This window comes from Enhydra lutris, unplaced genomic scaffold, assembly GCF_002288905.1.
Source record: "Enhydra lutris kenyoni isolate GAN:26980312 unplaced genomic scaffold, ASM228890v2 scaffoldscaffold27, whole genome shotgun sequence".
Taxonomy (NCBI): Eukaryota; Metazoa; Chordata; class Mammalia; order Carnivora; family Mustelidae; genus Enhydra; species Enhydra lutris.
In genome coordinates, this window is record NW_019154111.1 from 10,465,269 (window position 1) to 10,479,941 (window position 14,673).

At 50.2% G+C, this 14,673-nt stretch overlaps 1 protein-coding gene across 5 annotated transcripts in view; it reads left to right on the plus strand.

The window, feature by feature from the left end:
• The window catches only part of LOC111151968 (plexin A4), a 352,303-nt gene that overhangs the window by 71,433 nt on the left and 266,197 nt on the right, over window positions 1-14,673 (plus strand). The window contains exon 3 of one of the 5 annotated variants that reach the window (XM_022510219.1): window positions 8,266-8,280. The exons of the other annotated variants lie outside the window; for them this stretch is intronic. Coding sequence (XP_022365927.1) covers window positions 8,266-8,280 — 15 coding nt within the window. The remainder of the gene's footprint in view (window positions 1-8,265; window positions 8,281-14,673) is intronic. 5 annotated transcript variants of the gene reach the window in all.

Genomic DNA, 14,673 nt, shown 5'->3' on the forward strand with positions numbered 1-14,673 from the left:
TTTGGACGCAGAGATGGGAGATGCAGCTGGCTGGCGGGGAAGGGGGCAGGCAGCCGCTGGCCCAGGGAAGAGAAGAGAAGCATGGGACCCACAAAGGACATTGGGGGCCAGCTTAGAGTGGGTGAGTTGAGGCCCCCACAGTGGCCCTGCAGGGATGGTCTAGGCTCGGTTAAAGCCACATCCCTCTCCCAGGTCCAAGGTGTTGATTAAGAGAGGCTCTAACCTCATCACAGGCGGTGAGCACACCTGTCATGTCACTGAATTCCAGATTCTTCTGCCTTTACGCTGGAAGTCCCAGGTGCTGCGCTATGGTGTGTGCTGAAGATACATTATCTCCTGTCCCCTCATTTAACTGCTGTCCCCGTTCACGGAGTCACAGGGCCAAGGAGGGGCAACATCAGGTTTGGAACCCGTGACAGCCTACATTCAAGTCCTATGCTCCTCACGGCTTGATGCTGGTCATTTCCCCAGCTGGTCAGAGGATTAACAAGTGTCTGCTCACTAACGCTAAGCAGGAGGGACCCCAAGAGAGTCTGGGTGTTAGAGAGCTCCTGTTTTTGCCCACTGGCTGGAGGCTTGAATTCCTTTGTGATGCCCCTGTGTTCTAAGAAAGAAGGCATCTGACCTCTGGGTCAGGACTTCCTCCCTCCCTCCCACAGGGCTGGGGGCTGTGCGTCTTCTGTGGAGCACACTGACTTCCTTGACAAAGTCCCATGTGGCGCTGTACATGTCTTGTTGCTGGCTGCCCCCCCCCCGCCCCCCGCTGAAGCTGGGAAGGGCCTGGGAGAGTATATGTCCACTCCCAAGGATGTGGCCAGGGCCCCACCATCTGGGGATTGGAGGATGAGAAAGGGGGCTAGTGGGGATTATAGAAATGCCCACCCCCTCCCAACCCAAAGAAGCTGCTTTGGCTCAAATGTGACTCCTGACCAAGGGACACAATTTGACCGCCGGGTAGATAGAAATACATGGTATTTATCACAGCATTCAAAGAGCGGTTTAACTAATTGTGAGTTTCCCTAATACAGTAACATTATTGTGGTATAAGAATAACAATAATGGCTAATGTTGATGGAACGTGCGTAAGCGCTTTGCATGGATAGCCTCACCTGATTTCGCAACAGGCTTGTTGGCAAATTCACTCCATTTTGCAGACGGGGAAACTGGCTCCCGGGAAGGAGGGACCATTTCCAGTAAGTGCTGGAGCTTACTCCTGGGCTCGGCCTCCAGGCTCTACCGTCCTAGTCACTGACCTTTACAGATCAACCCAGGCCACTCTTCCTGCCTTAGCGGAGGGACTGAACCTGCCTGCTTCTGTCCTGGCTCAGGGTTTCTTTAAAAGGACTCCTTGCTCACTCCAGTCCTTCTGCACTCTGCTGCTCTATTAATCTTCCTAATCTCATCAGCACCCAACCACCCCGTTCAGAAAACCCAGCACCTCCCACCACCTACATGAATTTAAACTCATTTGTCTGACATTCGGGGCCCTCAGCGATCTAGATAGAGTTCAACTCTGGGCTCTTAACACTCATTGTTACTCCTTGAGCTACAGGCATGGATCAGCAAGCTAACCTACCAGTGTTCTTAGAGACACCATCCTACCTGAGGCCCTTGCTGGTTATCCTTCTAGCTGGAATATTTCCTCTCTCTCTCCCTCTCTCTCTCTCTCTGCCCCAGTGACACAGGCCCAAACTGAGCCCATTTTGACAGTTTTAACTCAACTGCTTCAATGGTCATGGGGCCTTCCTTGATTTCCCTAACGGGGCACACATTCTCCCTCCTCTTCATGCCCATAGGATTTGATCTATCTTTCTTATGTCCCTAATCATTTCCATCTCACCCAGAAATCCACTTACTCATTTAGTCAACATTAGGAGGTGTCCCTCTTCCATTCATTTCACTGGGTGATTGCTTCCCTGGCTAGGAACACCTCTCCTCTACTTGTCTGGCTTGCTCACCATTGGCAGTGATGTCAAAGCACCCTTGTAGAGAGATATCCTGGGGGCTTTGCATGGTTGGGGGTGGCCCAGGCTATTGTGCCAGTGTCACCCAGCAGAGACTGACCATCAAGACTCTACATGCTGGGCTGAGCCCATAGAGTTGTGGCAAAGCTGTGTGTGTGAAGCACTCAGAGAAGCAGTGTCCTCCAGCAGCTTGTGGAGTAGGGCCTGGCAGACACCAGTCCACAGGCCAGATTTGGGCTACCTGTCTCCATCTAGCCTGCCAACAAGAGTTCTTACATTTTTAAGTGGTTGGGGGGAAAAAATTAAAAAAAAAAGAAGAAGAAGAAGAAGAAGAAGAAGAAGTAGTCTATCTCATGGCATGTGAAAATGATAGAAGTTCAAACTTCAGTTGTCCGTAAGTGAAGTCTTGCCATGCACATTTTGTCTGTGGTCAAAAATGTGGTGGACAGACGAGCCAGGTTAAAGGTTCAGGTTGGAACAATTCTATAGTAGTCAGACTAGAAGGTACAGAACAAATCTTTGTCCATTGGGTGATGCTGGTCATCTCTAGGGCTCTGAGTCTTCAGCTTTTCCTTCTGTGTGTCTTTAGCCTGGATTCTAGCTTGTGGGTCACTTTTATTTCTCATTTTCCTTCTCTGACTACTCAGTTGAGTAGAGTGAGGGTATGGAGGGAACATCCCAATATGGCAGATCTTTCTAGAAAGATGCGTGCTATAGGAGCTGCTGAGTCTTTCAACAGTCAGCACACAGGCCACAGTATTTGCTCGCTGGCCCTTTACAGGAGAGGTGTGTGAGCCTTGTGGTGGAGGACAGAATTCTTCCGTAACTTAGCCTTTTTGGTCAGAAATGAAGGACTTTCCACCTCTCCCAGTACATAGGGACCACCAGCTGCTGGGATCACAGGCTGGTGGTGTTAAGGAGCCTGTAAGTGCGCAGAACATGCGGGTGTGGAGGCGGGGGTGGAATCCTGAGTTCTGTGTGGTTTGGGGTGAACCTTTCCCATTAAGTTTGAGGTGCATGGTGTGTAAGGAAGGCCCGTCTTGCTTGTAGGTGGGCACGTGTCTCTAGTCTACCTGGCCTGCTCTGCAGAAATCTGTGTTGCATGAGGATGGTGCTGGGCCTTGCAGACTTGTCCTCTGAGGCTGTGGTCTGGGCTCCGGTCCAGTGGACTCAGGAGTGCCCCTCACTGCAGGGTCCCAGCCCTGGCACCCCACTGCTCACCACGAACACTGGCTTTTTCCTTGCATGGATCCCTGTTTGGACTCAGCGCAGCCTTTTTTTTTTTTTTTTTTTGAAGAGCCTGAGATCTAGACGGACTGTAATTATGTAATTCCTCCTCGTTATCTTTTCTAATTGTTCTCAGAGCCGTTTCCTAAACTGATTGGAAACAATTGCAGACAGGGAATGGAGTGGGAGGTAAGTGAGGACCTGGAGGCCAGCCAGGGCCAGGCTGTCTGCAGGAGGCTGCGTCGTCTGAGCGGGGTAGGTACAAGGCGGGGACTGAGAGACCACCGCTCATGGTTCCTTGTGTCACCGGGCGGGGTGGGGTGGCTAGGAGAAGCACTCATGGAGGTACTGGGAGTGTTGGTTTAATCATTCACAAATGACAAATCTCCCTCCGAGGCCCCACAGGCCTGGCTGTTTTCCCTTTCTCTGCTGCCGCGGTGACGTTGGCGGAGCTCCCTGGGGATCCTGCCAGTGGCCACCGGGCAGCAGGGCCCTTCCCTCCTGGGACTGAATTGTTTGTGCTTTCTTGACAGAAAAAAAAATGCAACTCTTGAGCCATCTAACACCCGCGAAAGCTGGGGAGGGGCCCGTGGAGGGAGAACATGGGGACTTTCTGCTGATTTGGGCCTGAGTGGCTAAAATGGCACGGCTGGTAGCAGGTCCTTGGGAGAGCAGCAGCGGGGCCTCCTTCCTCGAGCCACACCCCAGAAGAGGGGCCGGGCACAGATGGTGCATACAGGGCACGTGGGGCGCCCTCGGGGCCATCACTGTCACCTCAGATCTTCTTTGTGGTTCATCTGTGTCTCTCTGAGGATGATGGTGCTCTCCCCTCCCCCTTTGCTCTTCGTCCCCGCTCTGCGGAAATGATGTGAATTGGCTTCTCATAGAGCACTGAGGGTCTTAGAGAAGTTGAAGAGGGACGGGGCAGGGACGCCCACCTTGCCTAGTGCTTGATGATTCCCTCCCGGGCCGCCATCAACTTCCTCTCTTCGACCACTCACAGAACCTCTCTCACACGGGGGAGACTATCGTTCCTATTCTCCTTTCGAGAAAACATTTTAGGAAGAATTGAATTCCATTCCACAAAGGTGTGACGCTCCTAGCATGTGACAGGTCCTAGAGAAGGCATCGGACACAGATAGCCCTTCTCTAAGGACGTGACTTTTAAGTTCCCAAAGATGTTCCCACCGTGCTGGAGCCGGCATTTGAAGCCACGTGGGGCTCAGCGCTTGTTCCGCCAGACCCAGAGCTGCCTGTTGAGGCTGAGGCTGTCAGGCCAGAAGCCACACCGCTTGCTGGGAGGATTCAGCCCGGGGTCACTTGCGGTAGGGTGGGGGCAGTGACTGACCTCTTGGGTATCTCTCTCTCTCTTTCTCTCCTCCTTCCGAGCCTCTGTTTGGAGTGGGGAGCAAGGGGGGCATGGAGGGGTGTCCATGAGTGTTGGGGACCCAAAGGTCCCTTGCTCTCCTTCAGTCCTCCACCCAGAACCCCCACATGCCACTGGCTATTTTTAAGACCCTGAATCCTCTCAGCCCCAAACTTCGTTCCTGCTTCAGGTTGCCTGGAGCATATCCATTGGGCATCCAATTTCTTTCTGGGCTTAAGGTCTGGGCTGAGGAGTGGGAAAGGACTCCTGATATAGTTTGGTTCTGCAAAGCTCCTTCTCTGAGCTGGAAGAACATACAGGCTCTGGTGCTACTTTAGCCTCCAAGACTGAATCTCTTACCCCTTTTAAAGCTTGTCATTGCCTTCATTGGGACATCCAGGGCTCACTGTCCCAGGGCAGAGCCTACTCCTATGCCCAGTTTCTTGTTCAGTCAAGGGGATGAACATGAATGGTTTCATCTCTGGCCTATGTGGCCATGGCAAGTCACGCGGGGGCCACTGCCCTAGGCCAGAGTTTCTCAGACTCTTTCTCATTATTACCTTCTCCCACTAACAGAACAATAAACTCAATTTAAATTCTTCCAAATGAGGAGGTATGACAATTTTCCAGGTAGGGCTGAGCTTCGGAGAGCCACAGATCAGTGTAATACCTAGGATTTTTGTACACCCTCCAATTCTCATGCTCTTGGGGGATGCTGTTGCCCCCACTGAGAATACGTGTTGTAGGCTTTCCAGAACATGTTTCCAAACTGTGTGTGAATTCTCTGTTGTCTTCTGTAACATACAGAAACAAGGTCTTGGTGAATGAAGAGAATAGGGTTTTAAGGACTGCATTGGACATACAAATTTGGTACTGAGTCCTCTACTGGAGTGAATGCTTTCCCATTTCTGGGCCTCACTGCTTCCACTTATAAAACTCAAGCACCTACTTCTTGGGCCCTCAACCAACTAGGAGGCCACAGCTAGGGTCAGGCAAGCAGGACCCTGGCCACACATGTGCACCTCACATGGGGACCTGGCACAGGGCAAGATAACAATACCATCCTGGTCTTCCCTTAGCTTCTGCCCCAGCACCCAGCCACCCAGTGGTACTCCTGATGGTGGTGGGGAACCCCATGCTCACCCTCTCGGTAATACTTCTTCTTCTTCTTTTTTTTTTAAGATTCATTTATTTATTTGAGAGAGAGACTGCATGTGCACGTGAGCAGGGGGAGAGGCAGAGGGAGAGGGAGAGAATCTCAAGCAGATGCTGCACTAGGCACGGAGCCCGACTAGGCTTGATCCCAGGACCCTGAGATCATGACCTGAGCCCAGACCGAGAGGCGGCCACTCAATCGACTAAGCCACCCAGGCATCCCTCTTGGTAGCTCTTCTGATGTGTCCCTGTGGGGCACCAAAGAGCTGGTGACCTGCCGGCAGGTGGGGTCTTCAGGATGATCAGGGGACACGGCAATCCCTCTGCAGTCTTCTCCTTGGCCTCCTTTTAGTCATCCCCATTCTTACGCAGCTTTCCCTCCAGAGGAGGTTTTCTTGCCCCTTCTGCAGGAACCAAAAACTCCACCATGCCGCCTTTGTCCAAAATGACGCCCCTCAGAGCCTTGTGTCTGCACTTTATGACATTTCTCTATTTCAGGAGCAGGGAGTTTGGGGCTGCCGAGCAGGGTGAGCCTGGGCAGGAAGCCGAAGGGCTGCCTGTCGGCCCCCAGTTTGGAACAGACGAGAGCAAGTGGAGCTCAGGGTCCCAGCCCAGTCACGTGATGCAGAGTTTAATGGGCGGTACAAATGAGAAGCAGGCTTCTGGAATCTGGCTTTGACTCCCAGCTCTCCGTTTCCTCAAGGGTTTCTTCTTTACTTTCCCTCCCGTTCTTCTCTCTCTCGGTTCTCTTCCCTCTCTGCCTCCTTGCATTATTGCCCGGCTGCCGTTGCCTGCCTCCCCCACTCAACTTAAAAGCAGGTACCCATGACCAAGCCACGACTTGTGGTGGGGTGGAGGGAGGGGCAGGGGTAGAGGAAGAGGAGCGAGCAGAGGTCCAGTGAGTCCAGCAAATGGAAATTAGCCCTTCCTTGGCCTGAGGAGGTCAACCAGCGATTTCCCTCCCCTTCTCACCAAGGTCATAAAATCCGTTTCTAACTTTTACCAATTCCCCTGTTAGTACCAGAAACACACAATTAGCTTTAAAAGTGTCTCCGAACTATGGCCAGTTAGAAAATTTATGACTTTTTTTTTTAAAAGCTTTCCTTTATAGTGGCTAATTAGGTGTATTTCTCCAGTGGTAATTTAAAAAATGCTAATTGGTCTACACTCTGGAAGGAAGAGAAAAAAACCGTTCCCCCGCTTTATTATCTTGGCACTGGGGAGATGCAGAGGAGACTGACAGAGCCTGAGCAGGGCCAGGGGGCCTGGTGCCAGCCCTCTGATGGACTTGGCGGCAAAGAGGAGGCCGGGAGCATGGTTTTCCATGTTCCAGACAGTTTCCCTGGGGAAGGCGGTGCAGCGCGGTGCCTCTGAGGAGGGCGGCCGGGGCAGGGCAGGGGCAGAAGAGGTTCACCTACCCTCCTGCCGGGGTGTTCAGACCCCCAGCCCTAGGGCGGGCCTGAGAGAAGCCTCCATGGTGGCTTCCAGGGAGGATGGGTGGGCCAGGGAGGGTGCCTGAAGGGCTCGCCCCAGCCGGGACTCACGCACCCCAGCCAAGACCCCGCCCTAGGACAGAACAGGACAGCTGCCGAAGAACACGCTGGCATTTGGGGAGGATGGTCTATTCTAAGGATAATTGCAAATTGGATCTGTATATGGTGTTCTTACATTGGAGAGGGGACATGTCACAAGGAACCTCGGGGCAGGAACTCTGCGGACCTGGTGGGTGGGTACCACTGACCTCCTGACTTGCCAGGCATGGTGGGGGCTCCCCAGGACTTGAGTTCCCATGGAGGGATGGGAAAGGCCCGAGATTGACTGGGTGTCCTCTAGAGGTGGTGCTCTGGGGCACCTGCGTGGCTCAGTGGGTTAGAGCCTCTGCCTTCGGCTCAGGTCATGATCCCAGCGTCCTGGGATCGAGCCCCGTATCAGGCTCTCCACTTAGCGGGGAACCTGCTTCCTCCTCTCCCTCCTGCCTGCCTCTCTGACTACTTGTGATCTTTGTCTATCAAATTAAAAAAAAAAAAAAATAGAGGTGGTGCTCTATCCTCTCCCAGCTGCGCAGTCAGCAGCTCCCCAACTGAGCTTGCTCCTCTGCCCATCCAACCACAGCTGGCCTCAGGACTGGGGAGTTGGCACTGGGCTTCTTAGACCTGCCTTTTCTCCAGAAGCAGCTCAGAGATGGGGCAACACACAGCCCTGGGATGCCAAGGCCGCCCAGCAGAAGCAGTGTGTGAATCCACAAGGCCTGTATGTCCAAGGCGTGGCCCTGGTGAAGTTGGAAGATAGGGTCCAGGTTCCTCCTCTTGCAGCCAGGAAATCCAGAGACCCTGCTAGAGAGGAGGTTTGGGTTCCTTCCCTTCCGTTTCTTGCTCGTTCTCCTCTGTACAACTGAAGTGGCGTAGGCAGCAAAGGGCAGGCTCAGGAGATGGTGGGGGACAGCGCACCTGGGGGGGAGGGGTGCCCTGGGTGCTGCCCAGCCCAGCACGGAGGAGCCTGGGGATGAGTGGCGTGTTCCCCTGGAGAGTCCGTCACATTTTCGCCTTGGCCCAGATGCTGGTGGCTCTCGTCCTGCAGTCCCTGTGCGTTGCTATGTGAATAATACAATTATGAATACATAGAACAGGGATAAACAGAAAACATTCTGCAGCAGAGAGGGTGCAAGAGGGAGGGCCCAGAGACAGTCAGATATTTTGTTATTAGATCATTTCAGGGAGGAGCAGAATTCCTTAAAACCCTGTGCTATTGCCGAAGGGAGGAGTGAGAAGCAATTAAACAAATTACGCCATTTATTTTTCAACATTAGCTTTTATCCGGCATCTCTCACAGTTCACCTCTTCTCTTTGGCTCCATTAGGAAAGGCAAACAGAAGTGGGACTGGAGTCCAGCCCCAAATCTCTGTTCAGGGACTCAGTTTATCCATCTGTCAAATGGGAGGGGGGAGCCTCCATATTATCTCCACAGCAGCAGAATGATGGGGCAGAGGCAGGTGAATCTGCCTCGCATTTCCTAGCTAGGGAGCTGTGGAGTTTCGCTTTACCTTGTAAGCTTTGGTCTGTGGGGAAAAACCAAATGCAATGCACAAATTGTGCAAAATGCAAATATAGACTCAATGTCACTGTTACAAAAAGGAAGGGAGAAGATGGATACAAGGTATCTAACTCAGTGCTGGGAAGGTGGAGCCCTGCCCAGTGCAGCTTTTACCCTATTACTGAGTCTTTCTGGATAACTGTGCGATGTGCTCGGGGATGGCTAAGGAGGGTGAACATAGCTCAGGAGCTGTGTAAAGAAACCTGAGCCACCCCGAGGAGCCGGAGGGGCAAGGATGATAAATGTCCTTAATTTGAACCCACCACACGATCCATTTTACTCTCCCTTTACTCTCTGAGGCTGATGGGGTGGAAGGGCCTGACTCCTTTGGCTACAGGAGGGTTCCACCTTCCGTAGTTTCCCAAGGTGCTGGGCCACCCAATTTATCCATCTTCTGGGGTGGTCTATTAATACTTAACCTTTTAGACCCTTTGTCCAATGGGATAATAATACCCACTCTACAGGGTTATTATGGGGATTAAGAGAGCTAATATATGGCCCAAAGCTCCTGGAACAGGGCTGGGGTCCTGGAAAGTACTTAATGAATGCTACTTCCCTTCCCTCAGCAAAACCAATAACCAATTAATCAGCAACTAGATATAGGACCATGCACATCACTAATTAGCCTGAGCCATAAAGGAGACAGAAAGGAACAAGAGCCAGGCCACTTAGATAGGACCAATATGAATCCATCTCCGAATGGGTTTCTGATGGACAATTAGGATGCGTCCTTACTAATAAGGCTGCTTGAAGGCATGGACGCTTCATAGATTATACAGGAAGACGAATCTGTTTTTGATCTCAGCCTTATGATATACCAGCTGTGTGACTTCGGGTTGATCACATATTCTCTGTATGATTTTGTATCTTTGTCCATATATGAGAAGGGTTCAGTATCCTCGTGGATGTAGAAATCTGGTAGCACAGAACAGACCCCCAAGAGATATTAATTTTCTCCCCTTCCTCCTGATTGAGTTGGGATCCTTTCAGTCTGTTTAAGTTTCCCATTGTTCTGTGGGAAAGTCAAAGTCTTCAGATCCCGTAAGTGCCCAGCCATGCATGGCGATGAGTATGGGGGTTACTGGTTTACCCTTGTTTCCTAGCTGCTCAGATGGACTTTGCGTATGGCGAAGGCTCAAAGCATTCAGTGACCAACCGAGTGAATTGGTTCCCAAACTATTAGCATTTGTCTGAAACCACAAGTGTAGATTTAACAGTGACTTCCCTGTGAAAGGCTCAGAGCCCTTTGAAGACAATGCCTCATTGCTGGGAGGATTTTAGAGGCATTATCTGATCTCCCTCACAGAGGAGCAGGCTGAGCAACAGAGACAATGGCTTGCCCAGATCATAGGGAAATGGTGGCATATTTGACATCCGAGTCCCAGGCCCTGACTGTCGTACTTTTTGTAGTAAACCAACTGGTGTCTCAAAAAAGAGGTTCATGAGATTCTCCTGTGGGATTTCCAGGGATCATTTGGGATACGGGGAATCAGACTGTGACCATGGATGTCACTAATTAAGCTAATAATAATCATTATTATTATCATTTTGAGCACTGAATTCTGAGCTTTGCGTTAGATATGTTACATCTTCCAACTCATTTTTACAACCAATATTATATACAAGGACTATAGTTCCGTTGTATCAATGAAGCTCTGGTCAAAACCTACAGCTAATAAAGGGAAGATGCGGGTAAGATTTAAATTCAGGGGTTCCATAAATAAAGTCTGCTCCCTGTCCCTGACTCCACAGTGACCAAGAACCAGGTGGGAGCAGGACTAGGGAATGTCCCTGAAGACTAGGGAATGTCCTGACGAGGAGGTGGATATTGCTAGGGGGAAAGAAGAGGAGAGTTTATCTTGAACTTTGTTGTGTGTTAAGACTGAGAAAGGCCCAGGTATGTCCTGACTTCCTAGGAAACTTGGGGACTCCTCCTTTAAAAGTGAGTATTCATTTCTTCAGCTTTATGAAGGAACGAAATCCTGATGTATGCTGTGGTGTGGACAAACCTGGGGGTGCCTCATGCTAAGGGAATTAAGTCAGACACAAACAGACACATACTGTATGATTCCACTTGTAGGATACCTAGAATATTCCATCCCTAGAGACAGAAATTGGAAGGGTGGTTTCGGGGGCAGATGGGAAGGAGGAGTGAGGGGGAGTTCGTCATTTAACAGGTACAGAGTTCCAGTTCTTCAAGGTGGAAAGGGTTCTGGAGGTCGGTGGCACAACAAATGTGAGCATCTTGACGCTCCTCAAACGGACACTTAAAAATGGTTAAGATGATAATTTTTCTGTTACGTGTATTTTACCCCAATTTTTCAAAAAGCGAGTGTTCTTATTTCTAGTCAGGTGCTTGGAAGGGAGGAGCCTTCCTGGGGGGACACTTTGGGACCACATGGCTTTAGGTTAGGTGATAGGGCTGTGGCCCCCTAAAGCCCAGGAGCAGGCATCAAGGAGCACTTGGGAAGGAGTCCCTGGCATAGACTGCACATGCGAGCCAAAAAAAAAAACAAACCTTGAAAAGAACAGAGATTCTCTCCCCTTCTACTGGGCCAGCAGCTTCTGGGAACTATTGGCTCAGAGTCTCATGGAGAAGATAAGCAAGCAAAGAGACAGTTCAAGGAAGTATGAGAGACCAATGACACAGAAAACACCTTCTCTCTGAAGAAACCATTCAGGGGAACCAGAGCCAATAATTAAGTACGTTATAACTCAGACTAACACAGAGGCTGTAGGTCAACATGAGCTTGACCTTGACTCGTGGACAGCAATAGCAAGGTTGTCGGGGAATCCCTACACCCCAACCTATTCATAGAAGCCAGGGCCCTTGAAGAAGAGAACTGGCGGTATGCCCTAGACATTGGTGACATTGTGGGGGTACACGTCAGCAAACTGCGGCCCCCAGCTAAATCTGGATCGCCCCTTGATGTGTATAACCTGTGAGCCAAGACTGGTTTTCATGTTATTTAACAGTTTAAAAAAAACAAAAGAAAAATATTTCATGACACCTGGAAATTAAATAAAATGTGCCTTCCTGTGCACGTAAGTAAAGTTTTATTGGAACATGGTCACACTTGTTTATGTATTGTCTGTGGCTGCCTTCAGCCTGCAAAGCTGAAAATATTTCTTATCCGCCCTTTACAGGAAAGTTCGTTGACCCCAGTCTAGTCTAGTATTTTCTCAAACTGCGGGTCATAACCTCTAAGTCAGTTGTGAATCAACTCAGTGGAACATGATCAGTATTAAAAGTAAGTTTAGAAAAATAGAGCAATGGACAGAAAACACCAGAGTCCATCACTTGTTGCAAGGCTAATTTTTCCTTACGCATTTTTTTCTTTCCTTAAGCTTTTATTTCAATTAAATAGGCATGTATACACTCAGTCATGAGGAGAACTGTTTTTCTTAGTCAGGAGTTTTGGTGAAAAATGCTGGAAAGCTATCGGTCTATGTGGACCTAGGAGATTTACTGTTGTTCCCCCCAGTATCAGGGATAACACTTGGCTGCGGGCCTCTGCTGACCTCTGCTCAGGGGGAGAAGGGTCTGTTCTGATAGCCTAAGGCTCAGGCTAAGCTGGTGGCCAGGATTCTCCACATTTCTCCCCCCAGAGCACTCTTGTCAACAACGGCTGCCATGGGCTGCGAAGTGAGTGTCGCCTGACCTCAGGTGGGGCCGTTCCCTTGTTTCCACCCAGTTTTCTCCCCCTTGAAGAGGATAAATAAGGTTTCCATCTCCCCAGAGGGCAAAGAGTGAGGAACACACCATCTTGAGTGGAAAAAGAAAAAAGCAAGCCCAGGACCAAGGACACATCACTCCCTCCCTGACCCCTTCGATTGACAGCTGGTACAGAGTGATGAAGGACAGCTCTTTGTGCGAGGTGACAAGAGCCAAGATCCTAGAAGGCTTTGTGTTGACAAACATATTGCCAAAAGTGTCACGGATATAATTGAAAAACATCAATAGCAATCGATGGGAACAAATCACTGGCCCCAGCCATTAGAAAGGCACAGAAATTCAGGCGTGGAGGAAGTGAAGGGGAAGAATCTGGTAGAACCCTTCCCTCCCCCCCCTTCCCCCCTCCCGACCTCACTCTGTCCCTGTCCTTTCCTTCTGTTCCTCCACCCCCCATCACTGCCGATTTTTCTTTATGCAATGGAAGGAAAACATCGATTTGTGCGAGAGCATTTGCCTTGGTCTTAGAGGCAGAATGAGAATGGGGCTACCGGCTTTCCTCTCTCCTTTCTCCCAGCTGTGCCCAGTGTGTCTGTTGAATTTCAGATAGTGAGTCTGTGACCAAATGCTTAGCCAAACTTCATATCCTCAGTGTCATTTGCCATAGGCGTCCTCCATGACAGCCTTAAAGGGCCAGGTGACAACGGTCATTGTAATACAGTATGTTTTGTCTGGAGCGGATTATTCCAGGCCTTAAAAGCTAAGCTGGGTTGGGTGCATCCTGATTACTGAAACTTTTAGAAGGCCGAAGAGGCGTGTTCTTCAGGAGGCTTTCAACCCTCACATCATGGTAGAAAACAGCACTCTTCTTTAAATTAGGAGCGATGGATAGGTGAGGGGTCCAAGCATTTGTGGTGACTGTGATACGGGTGTAGACCTCTGGGATGGTGGATCTTGCAGGTAGGATGAGTGAACCTGGATGGACAGTGAGGAGACTTTTTTAAAGTTCAAGTCACATTAGGATCTTGAGAAAGGGTATGGTCTGTCTCTCATAAAATATAATAAAACCAGCAGCAACAGGAGCAAAAGGGCAGCTAGGTGCCGCTTATGGGGCTGCGGGGGAGTTGGGGGGCCCACGAGTCTGGGGGCAGGCTTGGCTGGGTGCTTGACTGTGGATGACCACTAGAAGGTCTTCAGCGCCCAGAATCTCCCATGGCTAAATGGACTCAAAAGGTCTCAAACACGAGGAACCATGGATTAGGGGAATTTTATCCAAATAAACCAAAATGACCAAGGAAGACAGAGCTCAGAGGATGAGCAGCAGAGCAATTTGAGAGAAAGCAGTGTCCCACAGAGCTGAAGGAGGTAGATGGGGGATCTCCAGAAGGAGAACAGAGACTAGGAACCAAGGAGCAAATCAGCCTTCCCAGGGCTGATACAATAGACTAGGTATGAGCCGGAGTAATAGGTTTGGTGCCAATGGGGTCCCTCCTTCCCTATGTCTCTGTCTCTGTCTGTCTTATTTATCTATTCATCCATTATATTGGTTGTTTATGACATGCCTGGCTTTTTTTTCTGCACATCACGATTAGGATTTAAGGGATACGGAATTAAAATCTCCGCCTTCAAGGAATTTGTGAGCCAAAGCATTACCTCATTCCTTGTCTACCGGACAGAGTCTATATCCTGACATTTCTCATTTTGTCTCAAAACAATTTTATCCTTTGAATGGCCGAATGTGGAGTTTAAGGGAACACTGTGGAGCAGGCGTCTAGAGACAGGCAAAGGAGGCAGCCCCAGACCCAAGTGTAGGCCCTCTGCGGAGGGGAGAGAACCAGGTTCTTTGGGTGGTGGGGAAAATGATGCCCAATCATGCCTTCCGACGAGGGCCACCTTCTGCCGTCTCGTCTCTGGCTGTCAGAGGCTCCCGCACAGCCCCGGTCAGTAAAAGAGATGTCAGGAGGATGGACTGGCCTCGCACAGTGAGGTGGGTCATGATCTCTGAGGCCAGAAAGGAAGCAGGGGTCCTTGTAGAGCACTTATAAACCTACCCTAAGGGATCGTCTGTGGATTTTAGTGCAGGCAACACAGCCTCTGGCAACTTTCCTTTGCAGAGACACAAACCCCTTCTTTGTCCGGGCATCAGTAGGGAACACCCACTCTTTAATATTGGGCTCTGAATTGCACTTGAATCTGTC